The sequence below is a fragment of the Pyxicephalus adspersus genome, chromosome 4 (genome assembly GCF_032062135.1).
Source record: "Pyxicephalus adspersus chromosome 4, UCB_Pads_2.0, whole genome shotgun sequence".
NCBI lineage: Eukaryota > Metazoa > Chordata > Amphibia > Anura > Pyxicephalidae > Pyxicephalus > Pyxicephalus adspersus.
Genome location: NC_092861.1, coordinates 34,328,621 through 34,341,052, shown reverse-complemented (window position 1 = coordinate 34,341,052; position 12,432 = coordinate 34,328,621). Strand labels below are relative to the sequence as shown.

Below are 12,432 nucleotides of genomic sequence, written 5' to 3'. Positions count from 1 at the left end.
TTTGGTGGCTAATAAAGAGCAATGAAGATCTATGGAATAAATATCTGTCTGTAATATCTGTTTTTTTGTGATGCTGCCTATATATATATATATATATATATATATATATATATATGCTGCACCCCTTGATGGACAGACATACGCCTTGTAGTATTAAATGCTGCACTCCCTGTGGGACAGACATAAACCTTGTAGTATTACATGCTGCACTCCCTGTGGGACAGACTTACACCTTGTAGTATTATATGCTGCACCCCTTGATGGACAGACATACACCTTGTAGTATTATATGCTGCACAGACATACACCTTGTAGTAATATAAGCTGCACCCCTTGATGGACAGACATACACCCTGTAGTAGTATTATATGCTGCACTCCTTGTGGGACAGACATACACCTTGTAGTAATATATGCTGCCCCCTGTATGATATTTAGGGGTGTCAGAGTGAAGTACAGAGAGGGGTGATGTACACTTTAATATCTAGCAGTGAGGACACAGTGTACAGCTGGCTGCCCCTCCTGAGATGAGTAATGAGAAGTAATAATACGTGTCCCCTCCCCCCGGCATTCTCACAACTCCACACAAGTAGATCGGAGGGTGCAGAGCTGGGAGTATCGGAGTGCCGGGAGGACCGGAGTGCTGGAACCTCGCTGTGCCGGGGCAGACATGACAGCCAGACAGGTACAGGTACACACCTGTGTATGAATATATTGGTGGACATGTATATATTTGTATATATTATATATGTATTTAGAGGAGATTTCTCCACGTGCTCTGACTTGCTGGGAGTTTCCTGCACACTTTCTATCTGAAGATTGTTACTTGTAGAGCCTGTACAGCTGTATATAATGATTACTATATAATGATGATTATTGGCCCCCCAGGGACACCCCCTGTACCAGAGTCAGACCTCCAGCTCGCAGCATCTCAGGGATCGCCAGAGGTTCTTTGAAGATGTCTTGCAGCATGATGTGCAGCTCTATTACCCCCACATTCACCGCAACGAGCGATGGAGACGTGAGTACATGTAGGAATATCTGTACATGTATGGCTGGGATCTGTACCATGCAACTTATGTGGTGTAAGGATGTGAGCCCTATACAGGATCTGTCACTGGGGACATAGATGACTAACAGTCAGGGGCAAACTATTACTTGTACAGTGGGGTCAGAATGCCCTTATATTTCTGGGGTTAAAATGCCCTCTTACAGTTGTGGATGGAATGGTAAATTTACGTTGGTAGTCAGAATGCCCCCCCATAGTGGTGATCAGAATGCCCCCTTAGAGTGGTGATCGGAATGCCCCCATACAGTGGTAGTTAGAATTACCCCATACATCAGTGATCAGAATGCCCCTATATGGTGGTAGTTAGAATTACCCCATACATTAGTGATCAGAATGCCCCCATACAGTGGTGGTCAGAGTGTTACCTGTACAGTAGTGGCAATCAAAATGCCCCCATAGTGGTGGTCAGAGTGTTACCCTTCTAGTGAAGTCCCTATTTAATGTACAGCGCTGCGTAATATGTTGGCGCTATATAAATCCTGTTTAATAATATTAATAATAGTGGTGGTCCAAATAGTACTTTTACAGTGCTGGTACCAGCAGCCAAAATCATTAGTACCATGTAGCTGACTCTGGCATTGGCCCTGAAGTTTTGCAGGCACCATCAGATGGTAAGATTAATCTGCCAACACCCCAGGAACCCCTGGAACCTTTAGGTGAACTTTGGTTTTGTGACCTCCGGGAGCTCATTGCACATGTTTTCCCTGTGTCCAGCATTTAGTAACTTTTTACTTCCAGATTGGCAGTGCCAGGAGAAATGCTGAAATCATACACAGAGCTGCACACAGGCATATATAATATTTTTCATGTTTTAAGATACAGCAAAGGGGTTAACTAAAACCAGATGAGAATGAAACAAACATGTTAAGAAGAAGCTTTAATATTGCAGCTACACCCAAGAACAGGATTGTGCTAATCTCTGGATGAAGGGAAAGAAGTAAAACACTTTCCTGGTAGCGCTGAATAAATAAGCACATGGCAACAGCTGTCAGGAAAAAATCTCCACAATACAGGAACATGCCAGTACATTGTAAATCAGAACACAGGATATAGGGTGATATCCTCCTGCTGGCTGATGATACCTATTTAAAAGTTTGTATGGTGGATTTGTCATATGTCAAGAAAGATTACATTGTTTTACAGCAGTTTCAAACAAAGAAACTGCTGTCACTTTTTACAATGGATATAAACCCAAAAACAAAAATGTAATATATTGTAGTTTACCAGATGTGATGACTGCATTTATTTTCTTTTTGGGCTTTTTTTCACTGGGCAAGTAAAACGCACTTAATCTATAGAGGAGCAGGGTCACCTGCACTCCTTTTGTAACATAGGAGGTAGGTGTTCTGGAGTCCTCAGGGTAACACTGCTTGGGATTTCAGTAAACCACAGGAAGTTAGAATTTCCTGGATTTCATGCTGGTTCACCAGGCATTTGTGTATACATGGAGCAGTAAGCAAGGGGAAATATGCATGCTTTTTTGTGCCCAGATATACACTTTAAAGTGAACGTATTCTCGAAAATACTCATTGTTTCCTGGTTATTGTCTGTAATGTGGGAAATGAACAGGCAGACAGTTTTGTGCCCTAGGTTTTTTACGTTCAATTCAAAGCATTTACCTGTATTTTCAGGTAAAAGTGTGCCTCAGTTTAAATTCAGATATAAACTGAGTATATTACGTTATATTAGGTATATACAGTAAATGTTTGGGACTACAAAACATTAACAAAGGTCATGTTCCTAATTTATAACTGAGCATGTAGTCACGGATATTCAGGGCTATATACTGAGTAAATGAGGGTTTGGCTACTGTGGTGTCCTGCAAAGTCGGAGACAATGACGTAAGCAGCACAAGACTACTGCTGGCAGCCACAGGCTGTTATATTGTAAAATGCAGGGGAAGCCGGCCAAGTGGGCTGTGTGTTTGTTTAATAGAACTACTTTTCTTTGCCTTTGCTTGGTGCCTGGTGTAACTTTTTTAGAACTGAAAAAACCTGAGGTCCCCAGTTTTGCACATGGATCACGTATGACCTCAGCAGATATTGAGTAAATGTCTTATGTATACTAGAACATCCTATTGGAAAGCAGCCATCACAATCAGTGCCAACTATGATGTGGGTAAATGGATTTAGATCAAGAGACAGTCAACCTTTGCCTCCTTTTATTAAGGGCGTCCTTGTCAGTAAATAAGTAGTATCAAGTACCCAGCACCTTCTTATACAAGACATATGTGGCACGTAATGTGAACCTGACTCAACTGGGCTTTTGGTCAGGAATTTGAATATACAGTCTTTATATTTTTTATTATTATTATTAATATTAATATTATTAATAATATAAAAATAATAATAATATTTAGGCTTAATATTAATAAACAATCTACATCTGGTTTACTTTGAGTTGGACCATTTTGGTATTTTCTGGTCTCTCTGTCTTTCAGAATTTGGAAAATTAAAACAAAGCCCAGCTTCAACCACCATCTAAATCCAGTTTGTCTAGACACAGTAGGGTTTAGTTACATATACTAGCTTTCCATACCTCTACAGGGGAGAGATGTGCGTACCTGCCCGTATCTGCTAGAGCATAATAAAGGTGACACTCTGTTCCGGATCCGCTTATTGCTCTACAATTTGTTTGATCTACAGTAAAGCGAAGCATGACACCATCATTTAGCTTTTTAATACCTTCAGCACTGTCATTTTACGAGGGGGTGCTAAGAAGTTCCTGGCTTTGCCCAGAAAGAAGAGAGCCAGAGTTATGAAATAACACATTTATTCGACATGTTCACCCCTGAAACTGATGCACTTGGTACAGCATAGTTGCCACTTTTCTAGACCGTTCAAATAAAAGTTCTTTGGTTGGGCCACAAACCAGCTCTCAGCACCATCTTTGATATCAGAAATGTCCTCAAAACATTGACCCTTCGGGGGTTTCTTCAAATTCGGGAACATAATAGTCTGAAGGGGCCAGGTCAGGTGAGTAGGGGGGATGGTGGGCCAATTGGAAACTCAGGGTGTTCAATTTGGCAGCCACAATGTTGGACGAGTGCACAGGTGCATTGTCCTGCAAAAAAAAAGGAGGTCAATTTTCCACGACGTTTTGTCTTAATTGCTGGCCCAGGAGGTGAGCATAATACTGTCCGGTGATACCAGAGCCCTGGGGTAGGTAGTCCACCAACAGAATACCGTCTTTGTCCCAGAAAACGGATGCCACAACTTTTTTGGCTGATTTCTGGGTTCGGGACTTCTTCGGCTGCGGCGAGCTGCTCTAGCGCTATTCCTTTAACTGTTCCTTGGTTTCAGGATCATAGATGTGGAGCCAGGTTTCATCCTCAGTCACTAACCTAGCAAAAAGTCCTGTGCAGCTTTAAAATGGGCCAAAACGGCTTTGGATGCTTCAACTCATTCCTTCTTCTGATCATTGTTCAAACATCTCGGCACCCACTTCCCTGAAAGCTTGCGCATGTCTAGGATAGTGGTGATAACAAACCCAACACTGTCAAGTATCTGGTTATCTTTTTTGTGGATATTCGCCGGTCCTCAATAATTAGCTCATGGACAGCATTGCAGGTTGGGGGGCGCCCACTGCGGGGCTTATCATCAACATTGATATGCCCAGTCTTGAAACAAGATATCCAGGTTTTGACAGTGCTGTAGGAAGGACAATCCCCCCCCCCAGTGTTTGTGACATCTCAGTGTGAATGTCAGTTGCTGACTTTCCCTGGAGAAACCAAAACTTCATGACGGCCCGTAACTCCAATGACGTGAAACTTGCTTGTGCCTCTGCCGTCACATCTTCTCACTAAAAGAAAAATCAGTTTTAAGAATCACAAAGACCTGATATTTGCACAGTTACATACTAAGATATTAGGCTGTCATATGCCCCCACACTCATTTTTCTTTTTCACCTGGAAGGAGGCAAAGCCAGGAACTTCTCAGCACAACCCCGTCGTACTAGGAAAGATTGTAGGGATCTCTACATTACATGTCACAGGAAACAAGCCAGTCTGTAATTCAGCTTTTACACAAACAGTAATTGTGGGAGGTGACCTTTAAAGCCCCTTAGAAAAGTGAAAATATTTAAGCCAAGGATTATGTGTAAGTCGCAAATTTAGGTGTGTCTTTGCATACTACGCTCTTCTCTTCTCATGTTTTGTATTCTCATTGTAATTGCTGCAATTATACACATTATTCATGTGAGTCCTTGTGTGTGTACATTTAGGTTAGTACCCATTTAGACACAATCCCAGGTACAATACAAAAGGGATAACATTGTGATAAGGTATTGTGACCCATAGGAATCAGATGTCAGTGGTTATTTCTTATTGCACTATTTTATAAATATTAAACTTAATATTGTGTGGTTGATTACAAAGAAATACTACAACAATAAAGCTTTCAGTAGCAACTAAAGCAAATGATACAAGAAATCACAATAAATCAGTTTAGTGTAGCAAGATAATGATAGTAAACAGTGGTCACTGTGGTAAACTCTTTGCTTTTTTAGTATTTTGTATATGTAGAACTTTAACCACCTATTTCCTGTATCTCATGGGGCCTCAATTGCACATCTGCTGAAGTTGTTATATTAACGGATACTTCCGTGTTATTTTATTTTTATATTTATAAATCCAAAAATACTTGTAAAATGTTGCTGAAGAAAAATCAGGATATGATTCAGCCCACAAGAGAGAAATAAAATGTTTTGGGGTAAAGCGATCGTTTATATCTGGCCAACTACTGAAGTGGATCATAGCGCATAATAATAATGTTTAATAATAATAATAATAATTATAATAATAACGGCGCATGTTATCACTGTTGCCCACTATGGTGTTAATGTTAATTCATAGTAACATTGTACAGATGTGAGCTATGTGCACTCTCTGGAACATAACAAATATGTGATATACTTATGAACTTGCTCAGCATAATTTAAAAGCTGATATTGTACAGAGATTGTCAGAGGTGAGCATTCCACTTCTGCATGTATATCGCTGCTTAGGTTTAGTTTTAGGTGTCAGTATAAAGGCATCTGTATGTGGAATTCAGGAACAGTAATCCAGTTCTGTTAAAGTAAATATACTCGCTGTTTTTTTTTTTTTCTGGTAAATATTTTACACCTGTTTTATTCTTTTGTATTTTACATTAAACATTCTCAGCATTGGTGGAGCTTAGTGTCAGGTGTATTAAGAAGGGTCACCTTGCTGGCCTTTAGATCACACTCATATGCTGCAGTCAGCCCCCCATTTTTATCACACTCACAAAACTTAAGTTTTTTTCTTATCTCTCTTTTATAACCTGCTTTAGTAAACATTTATAGCACTCAATATAGTTTAGTCCTTCCTGCTCACCCTTTGACCTACCAGTGAAAAAACCATTACAGTCTTGCATTTTCCAAGTACTTTTGGGCTGCAGTTTTTACAGGACGAAGGTGTTTGAACTAATAAGTGAATGTTGCATTTTACGGCAAGATCTAATTTTAGGTGCCACAGCTTCAAAGCAAAACTTTCAATTATACAAAACTAATGCTTTACAGATCAGGCACCTTGACTCGCTGGTCATTAATTCCAATTATAGATATCACTGATGTTTGGGGATCCTGGTGCCACAGAATTAGGCAAACACCTAAAGGTTGTGATTCCCATAGGTATATTTGGTCTATTTATAAATGCTTTCACACAAGATTAACATGACTTTTACCCCAAATTTACACATTTTTTAGTTAGGGAAATGTGTAAATTGTGTGTGAAACTTTTATTAATAGATAACTTGTCTATACCATACAAGAAATAATGGTAGAACTCCCCATCAGAAGATGAAATATTTCAGTTTATGGTTATGTATTTTTTGTTGCCCATGGCTTCCTTTTTCTGCACTGCTAGTTTCCTGTACTGATTTAAAGACATAAATGAAACCTGATGGGGAATGTAACTTATTTTCATTCATTTTATAAAGAAAAATAAAACACTGGAAGTGACAGTATGTGTGGGCAGATACAAAAAACTCCCATCAATTAAGAATTGATTAAAGTGAGAGTTAAATGTATTTAAATGGTACATCAGTCTGGTATTGTGTTAGCCTTCTGAATCTCCCAGAATTTAGGATTCAGACATAAAGGGGTATCCCATGCTGTGAATATAGAAAATTAAGTTTACTGATTGGAAGAAAGAACACAGAGATGGCATTGTCAATGAGCCGCTGTCCATTCACAGTCCTGACCATGTTCAGAATTTAGCTATAGAATGTGGCAGCCGTGTCTGGATTTAAAAACTGGCTGGGCAGGATCGCAATTGTGGTTTACACAGTACAAAGACAAATATTTTCCGATTTGCCCACATCTGTTTAAATATACTAATCTACTTTGAGGCACATTTATTGTTAATGTTTTTAATTCAATTTAAATCTGCCTCATTAAAACATTTAGGTTTTTTTCAATGAATAACAGCTTACAAAAAGGAGAAGAAGATTTTAGGAGGGTGGGGGGAAAGTTTGTCCCCAGACTAAATCAGTCTAAAATCCATCATTTGTTCCTGAAAACAAACAAAATAGTCATATTCAATAAATGCTGTAAGACTTGAGCAGGAAAATCAAGCATTGTTCTTTGTTAATTCTATGTATTTGTCTCTGTTCACAGCTCCCCTGGACAGTGTGTCATCAATGGAGGTAAATATTGATTCTCTGGAGTTGTCAGAACCACTGGACATTTCTGAGCTGGAACCCAGCGATGCTTTCCAGCAGTACGAGGATCCACTAAGCCCTCTGGTCACTCCAGGTTAGTAGAGATTTAAATTATGCTGAGATTTCATGTTATTCGATGTACAAAACATCATTGTTTTATTACTAGCCCTAATAGGCTTATAAAAAACAACTTAAATCTTAAAGCAGGCCAGCAGTTTATAAAAGGTCCACTTTTAAACATGGGCCCCTTGCTTGCAAGAATGCAAAATGATCATAAAAAATAAAGCCTTGTATAAGAAATAAAAACAATTTACTTACTTTTCCCCCCAAACTTCTTTTTCTCTACAGGTGCTTTTTATTCAGTGTTTTAGCAAAGCAGGGGCCACATTTCAAAAACAGACTATGGAGTGCAACGTCCATTTTTTTTAATAAAAAACATATCTCCAACTCCACCTATGTGAGTCAGTATGTTACAAATATTAGGAAATAGCATGACAGACTGGCCTTTTGTACCCTCTTGTTGCTCCACTGAATGATTCCCAGTTCCATCCATTACTATAACTATTATGAAGCTCCTGTTGTTTTTCCAGAACATAGACTATATGGGACAATTTACTAAAACATGAAGCAATAAAACTGAGGAACACACACAACAACCAAGCAAATGAATGCTTTTATTGGAAAGTGTAAACCTGATGGGGAACATAGACAGCTACTTTCCTGACATCTCCATGACAGCCTACAAATGAGTTAATCTCCTTGCTTCCAAGCTGACATGGGGCATGTCAGGAAAGGAAAATTGCGGAAGGTTAGTATTCAATTTTACGTTTCCCTGTAGCTTCATGTAAGCATGGGTGCAAGGCGATTAACCTATTTGTAGGATGACATTTAGCATCCCAGGACAGGAAAAAAATCAGTAGGTAAGTATTCAATTTTCCGTTTTAATATTGAAAAACCACAGTCAATCTGCAAGAAAATTACATATTTGTTATAACAAAGCAGATGAATTACTGAGGGGGAAATTCACTACATGAGTTAGAAGTACAGGTAGTGCCTGGGTTACATACGAGATAGGGACTGTAGGTTTATTCTTAAGTTAAATTTGTATGTAAGTTGGAAAAGGTACATTATTTTAATAAATGCAATTAGGACAGATGTTTGTCTCAACATATTGGGCAGCATGGTGTCAGTTACTGTATAAAATCTTCATTGTGAGTTAACCACAAACAAAGCAAAAAAAAAAAAAAACTATGGAACCTAGACATTCTTTAATTTCTAGAGCAAGCTGTGCGTTTGATATGCAAAAAGAAACAGTTGCAGAGTTTGTCTTGGTCATTAAAGAGTTAGATAAAGAGATAAAGATGTTGCAAAAGAGCTCAGTCCTTAAGATCACCCAAAACCTCAACTGTGTTTAGCAAAAGATTTCTTCTGCAAGTCATGGGATCCGCCCCCTTATCAAGCCTCCATGCTGCACACGAGGGAGCAGGGAAGCCCCGTTCATATCTAGGATGCGTCCTTATGTTCCTTACCTCGGGGACTACCTGTATAAGAAGTGTGGTTGAACCCATTTGTACTCACCAAAAACTAACCATCAGTTTGATATGGCTTTGGTTTAAAGAGCACCTGTGGTAATGGCATTTGCTTAGTACTCCTGCCACATTTAGGTACTTATATGATTTAGACCAGCCGGTGCAAAGTTAGCTGCAGTAGACAAGTCTAGGTACACACATCCTCATATTTTTTTATTTCTTACATACGAGATAGGGACTGTAGGTTTGTTCTTAAGTTGAATTTGTATGTAAGTCGGAACAGGTTCATTATTTTAATAAATGCATCTAGAACAGATGTTTGTCTCAACCTATTATTAGGCAGTGTGGTGTCAGTTACTGTATAAAATCTTCATTGTGAGTTATCCACAAACAAAGCAAAAAAAAAAAACTTTATGGAACCTAGACATTCTTTAATTTCTAGAGCAAGCTGTGCTTTGATATGCAAAAAGAAACAGTTGCAGAGTTTGTCTTGGTCATTAAAGAGTTAGATAAAGAGTTACAAGATGTTGCAAAAGAGCTCAGTTCTTAAGGTCACCCAAAACCTCAACTGTGTTTAGCAAAAGATTTCTTCTGCAAGTCATGGGATCCGCCCCCTTATCAAGCCTCCATGCTGCACACGAGTGATCAGGGAAGCCCCGTTCATATCTAGAAGGCGTCCTTATGTTCGAAGTCCTTACCTCAGGGACTACCTGTATAAGTAGTGTGGTTGAAGCCATTTGTACTCACCAAAAACTAACCATCAGTTTGATATAGCTTTGGTTTAAAGAGCACCTATGGTAATGGCATTTGCTTAGTACTCCTGGCACATTTAGGTACTTATATGATTTAGACCAGCCGGTGCAAAGTTAGCTGCAGTAGACAAGTCTAGGTACACACATCCTCATATTTTTTTATTTCTTTCAGCTGACTTCCAAGGAATAGACTATTTCAGGCTTCGCTTCCCCTTTTCTGCTACTTCTAGCCAGCAGCATCCAGCACATGATGGTGACACTACAGCCAGACAGGAGGAAGCCTCAGACACCATGCCTAAAGAACACAGCTCTACTGAAGATTCAGCACACAATGGTCCCAACAAGGCCTCCTTGTCTGAATCCCAATGACAGGGCAGTTTCCTATGAATAGACTATGGTACTAACCAGTGGGATTCCATTCACTGGTCCATTTACTAAGCAAAGCATGGCTCTCATGTGGATATACAAAGCTGTCAGCGATATCACATTTGTAATATGGCAATACAGTTTATATTGCACCAATTATTTCTGGTTGAATGGAGTCTGCCACACAAATCTAGGAATTCAGCAGTTGCAGTTATCTGCTTAAATTGTTTTTTTTTTTTTTTTTTTTTTTTTTTTTGGGGAGAAATTTGAATGCATTCCAGTGTTTTTACAAGCTTTTGATGGGTATATCTTTGTTGATGAGTAAGGTCAGTCTACCCTTTCTAGAGGCCTCTATACTATTAATAATCATTTTCTTGGAAGAGCATGTTGGTTGGAACAAAAGTGTAACTTCCTTCTATTTCCGTCTGCACCGAGTGAAATCAGACCGGGGGTAATATGATCATAATCCCACTGCAGTTACATCATAGATAAAAAATCATCTCTGGCACCCTCTAGTGGATGTACTGATGGAGCATAGTCATATAGCACTCCGTAAAGCTAGTGTACACTCTGTTCAATAGGAGTTTTTGCCATTTTTCTGTTATGATTTTTATTTGTAGAATTCATTGTGTTATTCTAGATCAATGTACGGCTGTTTAAAGTACGACTGAAAAATACAATATCTCTTTTTAAAGCAGCTGGCCTTTTTTGTTTTGTTATACATAATATGAATCATGAGACTAAAAAGAGAATCCCTTTAAGGGCTCTATTTATAAAACAGGGAATCTGACATTCCTTCAGAAATTCTCATTTACCATTGAAACACATGGACCTGGAATGGTTGAGGGAATGTCTGATTCCCTGGTTTATAAATAAAGCCCTAGGAGTTTTCATTTTATATAGTGAATACAGCAAATACAAGAACAATGCATGCTTAGTTTTGCAAAACATTTGCAAAAAATCTAACACACTAGATTTAGGACTTTTTTAAAAACTTAATAAACTTTTAAAACTTTATTACTTATAGTAACCATTATGTTTATGTACATTTATTGACACTAAAAGTTGCACAGCTGGATTAGAGATTCTTAATATTGTTGTGAATTGAGCTTTAGGCCTTGTCTCCACTGGAATTAAGAAAGCTTCAGGCTGTGAAGCAAGAAAAATATATCATGCCAATATATATATCAATATATAGCTTTTATATATCAATATATAGCTTTGCTTCACTTGCAGGAGACCAGAGGGCAACGCAGGGAAATGTGGCTTTGACATAAGACAAAGCAGTATGTTGCATTGATATTGTAGAAAAGTGAACTGAAAACAATTGTAAAAACTCAGTTCCTTTTGATAAAAACAAGAATTCAGGATGTAGGCAATAATCAGTATAACTAGTTTCTGTGCTGTAAGTAAGTAAATAAATATATATATATATATATATATATATAAGTTCTAGATTGTGACCCACCAGCTTTTAAAAAGTTCATCTGAATCTGTCATGTGACTAGTAAAGCAGCTACTTAAATGGTGTGTATATTGTTCAGCAGGAGCAGCAGACAGGATGGAAATCAGTAGGAGTGAAGAGCCGGAAATATATTTCCTCTACATGTGCCAGATAATACCAGGGGAATATTATGCTGGATATTTTTACATCTACATTTAGATGTTTGTTCTAAAATTGAAGCAGTGTTGACTTGGAAAGTTTTGTTCACTACTGAAGAGACTCATGAGTTCCTTTATTTTCAATTCCTAACAATTTATAAGCTAGTTTTAATATTATTTGTTTTAATTCTTATAAAGTTTTTATAATTCCTAGAAAAAGTCTTCGGTAATTATTTTAAAACACAACTATATCCACTAAATTCATTTTGTTTACCATACATATAGGAACTTCATACAAGTCATTCTATTAGTTCTCATAAATTGTGTCACATGTAGGGATCAGTGACCTCTGAAATCTGATGAACTGTTATAAATAAAATAGAGGATTGTTCCCCTATGATTTTAAAACATGAGAACAACTTCATTTCTCGGGGG

The 12,432-nt window shown here is 38.2% G+C and overlaps 1 protein-coding gene across 1 annotated transcript; it reads left to right on the top strand.

The window, feature by feature from the left end:
- Positions 1–578: 578 nt before the first annotated feature.
- On the top strand, positions 579–11,473 carry LOC140328333 (uncharacterized; the record flags this gene model as incomplete). The annotated part of the gene is given in 4 exon segments (XM_072407855.1): positions 579–690; positions 888–1,020; positions 7,705–7,842; positions 10,202–11,473. Coding segments are annotated over 4 exon segments (580 nt in total), but the record flags the coding sequence as incomplete, so codon positions are not given.
- Between the last annotated feature and the right edge of the window lie 959 nt (positions 11,474–12,432).